This window comes from Aquila chrysaetos, chromosome 12 (genome assembly GCF_900496995.4).
Source record: "Aquila chrysaetos chrysaetos chromosome 12, bAquChr1.4, whole genome shotgun sequence".
Classification (NCBI taxonomy): Eukaryota; Metazoa; Chordata; class Aves; order Accipitriformes; family Accipitridae; genus Aquila; species Aquila chrysaetos.
The window spans coordinates 1818972-1824413 of record NC_044015.1 but is presented as its reverse complement, the minus strand read 5'-3'; the positions used below and the strand labels follow the sequence as shown (position 1 = coordinate 1824413).

The 5442-nt window shown below is 54.4% G+C and overlaps 1 protein-coding gene across 1 annotated transcript; it reads right to left on the bottom strand.

Annotated features, from left to right (window-relative positions):
- Positions 1 to 54: 54 nt before the first annotated feature.
- On the bottom strand, positions 55 to 4995 carry GDF1 (growth differentiation factor 1). The gene is made up of 2 exons (XM_030034102.2): positions 4689 to 4995; positions 55 to 3602 (listed from the first exon to the last, which is right to left on the bottom strand). The coding sequence occupies exons 1-2, from the start codon at positions 4963 to 4965 to the stop codon at positions 2767 to 2769; spliced, it is 1113 nt and encodes a 370-aa protein (XP_029889962.1). The 5' UTR covers positions 4966 to 4995; the 3' UTR covers positions 55 to 2766.
- Positions 4996 to 5442: the final 447 nt, after the last annotated feature.

Here is a 5442-nt window from a genome sequence, read left to right as displayed (position 1 = left end):
GGTGGCCCCTAACTTTCAATGATGAAACCATGCAACACTCATTAAAACTTAGTCTGATTGTATAAACTTCAAGTTTATTACTTTTTTTTAAACACAGACTAGTACAAAAGTGTGGTGTGTGCATAGCATACATGGGTAAGCAAATGAACTGTGAAAACTCTGTTAAATGCCCTACCCCTCTTTCCTCCTCTGGCTCAAAGGGGACCATGAGGAGCCCCGTGGTGGTGGTCTGTGCCCATGTGTGGGGTGCAGGGGGGGAGCTGCAAGAGTTACAGAGGGCTGGTTCTAGAGGTGACCAGTCCAGCATGGAAGATCTCTCCTCCCTCCTGCCTCCCCTGTGCTGCAGTAAACACAAAAATGGCTTTTACCTCTGTTACAGGCAGTTGCTCAGCAAAGCTTGGCCTGGCTCCGGTCACAGCTCAGTGTCTGCTGAAATGCAGCTTCAGCATTTAGGGCTGGTCTTGGCACTGCCCTGGCTATAAGCTGATTACAGCTACTCCAGGGCTGTCTCTGGGTCTGGTCGCTGCTGTAACTCACCTCCTCACGCCATTCCCCAGAGTCTCAGTGCTTGGACAGCGCGATGGAGGCAGGCGGTTGCCCTCCACCATGTTGGAGAACCAGGTAAGGAGTGAGCCTGACTCACTGGGTGTTAAATGAGCTGAGCCCTTGATCTGCCACAGCACAGGCACAACAAAACCTAATACTTAAAGGTTTTCTTTATCCTGCCCATCTTAAATTTGAAAGAAATGGCTCCTGCTTGCTTTAATTCAGTCAGTCCTACTCTAAGCCCTTAAAACATTTGAGTGCTTGAAATGGGTTTCAGCATAGCTCTTGTTCAGCTGCTGGAGTAAAGCAGGGCTGACCTGCCCTGGAGCTCTCTAAGTCCATGGCACTGTCAAGAAACACATTTGGACCTGAAAACATTAGTACACTACACAACTAAAGTACTCAAGCTACTCCAGTCCTGGTCATCAGCTACGCAGTTCAGGGGTGTTAGCAAAAACACTGTCACAGGGGATGGGAAGACATTTCCTCTGCAAACCCAACAGTGGTTAAACCTTCAGTGCTTCCCTGGAGGGAGAAGGCCCAGCTTAGCTTGGTAATACTTCATCAGACCTTGACAATACAACATCAGTACAAAAACAAACAAACAAAAATAATCTATGCTATGGTGTCAGGTTCACATTTAAAAAAAAAAAAAAAAAAAAGACAAAAGATTCAAGTTAACTCAGATTCCTTTTCAGAAAAAAAAAAAAAAAAAAAAGCAAAGCTGCAGCTGTGTCAGGAAAGCCTCACCTGGAAGGGCTGGTGCTAAACCTCAGCCCAGGGCCCCACGTGCAGCTGTGTTGGCTGTTTAACACAGGCCAGCACAACACAGGGAACAGCTTTAAACCTCTAGCTGCAATCACAGTTCACAGCCCACGTGCTGGAAGGTGGAAGAAAAGCAGCAACTCCTCCATCAGTGATCACTGTTGCTCAGACGAGGTGGTGCAAAGCTGGGTCCCTGCTGCACAGCACTGCTCCGCTAGCTCGTTAGTGGCCTTAAACAGACTCGGTAAGAGCACAGTCACACTATTGCAATGGGCTGGGTACCACAGCCCCCCAAAAAAAACCCAAAAAAACCCACAACCAACCAAACCCTAAAATGCACAACCGTGTGAATGTGGTGCCTGACGTATCGGGGCTGTAACGCTGCTGTGCTGTGCCGAGCCGCCGTTGCCTGATGCTCGGCTGCCATCTGGCTCCAGCCGTGGTTCAGGCCAGCGAGCAGGAACATTCACACACACCACCCTGGTCTCATCAATTTGCAAATGAAGTAAATTAACTAACTACTGACTCACAAGCGGGCTGGGAGGGAACAAGATGCCACCGACTCCACTGCACCACATCCCCCTGCTTTACCCTTTTTTCATCAGCCAAAAACCATCCGTCACGCAGCAACCTGCCCCTCGGTCTGGCAGCTCCCAGGGGCTCCTCCAGCACCTCCGAGCCACCTACACCCCCCACCCCAAACCGCCCCATCGCCAACCACACAATAAAAAATAGCTCAGGCCTGAGTTCCTACAGCGAAAGAGAAACCCGCGCACCTCCGGGCTCTGCCTCCCCCGTGGGAAAGGATTCAGTCACACAGAGCCGCAGCGATGCGGCTCGTGCCGTGACACCATACCTCTTCCTGCAGCAGGACCGGAGCCACCGCGTCACCTCCTCCCAGCACAGCCGCGCTGCAGCCTAACCCTGCACCCGAGCAGCAGGGAACCACCAGCATCATTTCACAAAAAAAAAAAAAAAAAAAAAAAATCATTTCTTTTTGCACAGAGAAAGCTGCAGCATTTAGCCAAAAAGCCAAAAAGCACAAGCCCCGCTGCTGCTCTCCCGAGCGGGTGCCTCGCTAGCACCAGCAGCGGCTTGGCCAAGCACAAGGGGTCCGGGATTCACAACCTGGTGCTGCCATGGCCCGTGGAGAACGGAAGAGACAACCAGCATCAGACTGGATCATAATCCCGTTAATAGTTTGCTGGCTGCAGCAGACGGCTGCTCGGAGGGCTGAGCACCCAGCTATTACTAAATCACAACTCCAGTAACGATCCCTTCGTGCCAGACCTCCACCCTGGCTGCACATGGAGAAGGGCAGCCCAGGGTGGGCTCCGACACTCCACGCACCGCCGGGAAACTCCCTGAACACCAGCACAGAGGGGATTTAACACACTTGGATTTATTCCATCAATCATTCAACATTTCAGACGGGACCCCACGGCAGCCGCTCCGCTATCTGCAGCCGCACTCGTCCACCACCATGTCCTCGTAGTGCCTCAGCACCACGTTGTCACTGTTATCGTAGTAGAGGATGGAGATCGGGGACAGCCTGACGGGGACGCAGCAGGGCTGGGGGGTCCCCTCCGGGTCCAGCGAGTGCACCATGGTTTGGAGGATGGCATGGTTGGTGCTGTTCAGCTCCGCCGTCAGGGGAAAGGGACACTCGCCCAGGCAGTAATTAGCCATGTAGCCCTGCGGGGCGATGATCCAGTTCTCCCAGCCGACGTCGCTGAAGCTGATGTAAAGCCGCCGGGGCTTGCAGAGGTTGCTCGGAGTGACAGGGGTGTAGTGAGCGCTTCTCCTCCTCCTGGAAGCCTTGCACTGCTGCTGGCTGAGGGTCACCACCAGGAGAGAGGTGTCCAGGAAGGAATCGATGCTGGCACAGCGGTTCCGCGGCCCCACACTCGCCGGGGCTGATGCACCATCGCCGCCGCTCACCGAGATCTCCAGGATCAAGCCCAGATTCCTGCTGCGCGTTCTCCAGTCCTTCGCCACCCCGCTCAGGTTGAAGAGGAGAGATTTGCGCAGCTGGGCGAAGGACTGCTCCACCAGCAGCTTTCGGCTGTTCTCGTGGGAGGCCATCCCCCGTAGAGACATCTGGGAGGTTTGGTAGAGCCTCAGCTCAAAAACCTGCCCCTGGCTGGAGGCGTGGTAGGAGTTGTGACTGAATTTGATCTCTAGCTGAGCCATCGTCAAGCGCTCGCCCTCCTCCAGCACGGAGAGGTTAAAGTACAGACGCTTCTGCAGACACAGCAACCTCTGGGGCTGCCCGTTATGAATGAAGTGGCCTGACAAAGAAGGAGAAATAGAGGTGGTGGTCGTTGAACCCTGTTACGCTGAGCGGGATTCAGCCTCCCAGCGCTCCAATTTAAGCTCCTGGCTGCACAGCAAGAGGAAGATGGGGCTGACAGAGGCAGACAGCCAAGCACGCCTGCAGTCGTTGGATCAAGATGACAAGGCTGCAGTAAGGGCTATCAGCCCGATGGCACAAACGCTAGCCCGGGCTCCAGCCTGCGGCACTGGGACGCTACAGCCATTCCAGCATCTCCTCTACTTAACATCTTGGTGCATTATTTTTCCCCAGCTGTAAATATCTCCCCCCAGGACAGGGGGGGGTTGTTGTGGGTGCCGGCTCTTTGGGAAGGAGGGGAAAGGAGGGCAAATAGCAGCAGACTTTAGGAACCGGTAAGCTGCCTGTTTTAGCCAGCCCAAGGTTTCCATTGGAAACCTGGAAACACAAGAGAAGCGAGCTCCGTGGTGTCTCAAGACCTAGAGGACACCGACCAAACAGTTCCCAAGTAACTGAGAACGGCTCAGAGAGGCCACAGGCTGAAGCAGCCAGATGTGCCGCATGGTCAGCCAGAGGCACGAGGACAATAAGGAGGAAGGGGGGGGCGACGACACAGCCAAATGGCCGAGCATCCCGTCGCTGCCCCAAGCTGGGTGCTGGTCTCACTCGCTGCACCCACAGCCCCAGCGGATGGAGGAGCCACGTTACCACTGCCCAGGCGAGGAGCCACCTCCACTGCCACGAGCCCAAAGGGTCGAGCCAGCCACCCGGGATCAAACCGGCATCTCCGGACCACATTAGGTGACTCCAGGACAGAGCCTGACACAGCTCCACACCCTCACCAGCTGCCTTGTCTACCGACTCATTTCTAAACTGTAAATAATTATCTACAACATCCAAAGGGACAAGCGTTTACACAGCAGTGATTTCTCCTGGAGACCAATTCCGGGCACTGCCCTGTCCTCCCCCAGCCTCTCCTACCTACACCCAAGAGACAGAAAAGGATGGACTGGAGCAAAGTCTCCCAGCCCAGAGATCAGAGGGGCTTCCAAAAGACAGGACCCAAACCACAGCGTTTCTGTACCTTGGTCAGCGAAGACACGGATGATGTTCCCAGGGACATTAAATTCCTCCACCCTACAGGCATCTGCCAGGTCCTTGTTTGTAGAAGGCAGCATCTTTCTCTTCTGGAAGATCCGCCAGAGCACAGACGGCACAGGAACGGGGGTTTTTGGGCTGGGCTTGGCGCTCAAACCCAAGGATTTTAACAGTAAACTTTCCTGCAAACTTAACTCCATCCCCAGAACCACGCTAAGGAGAGCCCAGGCGAGGCTGGCTTTAAAGCTGGAGAGGAGCTGCATTGCTCTGCTCTCCTTCCTGCAGACAAAGAGCAGCCTGGGCTGGGGACCTGAAGACAGGGGCCAGGGGGGTGTTGATTGCCTGATTGGAGCCTTTGATCTAGTTAGTGCTCAATTAGCCCAGAGGGATTCCCAGGATTGGGCAGAGGGTGTGAATGGTCCCTCCAGGCTTCCCAGGACCTGTTAACCCTTTGAGGCTGCGTGGCAGGAGGGCAGCTGCCCTCCTCTCTCAGAGCTCCTACAATCTCTCCCAAATCTCCACACCATCAAGGTCCAACCACAGCCCTTGGTGGCAGGGAAGAGCCTGTTCTTCCCCACACAAAGCTGCTGGCAAGTCCAGCGCTGCTCCCATCCACTGTGGACATCCCACCCAGATCCAGGAGGAGGCACTGACCAGGATCTCCTCTTGCTCCCTCCTCCCAAATCCACTTTTTTTTTTTTTCCCCCCAATCACAGCATCCAACACCTCTCTCTTTAAGG

What these genes read in the sequence shown, in the direction of transcription:
- GDF1 (XM_030034102.2), bottom strand. Translation starts at nt 4,965, where the DNA reads ATGCAGCTCCTCTCCAGCTTTAAAGCCAGCCTCGCCTGGGCTCTCCTT. An exon ending in CCGTGTCTTCGCTGACCAAG is followed by an intron (nt 3,603 to 4,688) that starts GTACAGAAACGC and finishes CTTCTTTGTCAG; the next exon opens with GCCACTTCATTCATAACGGG.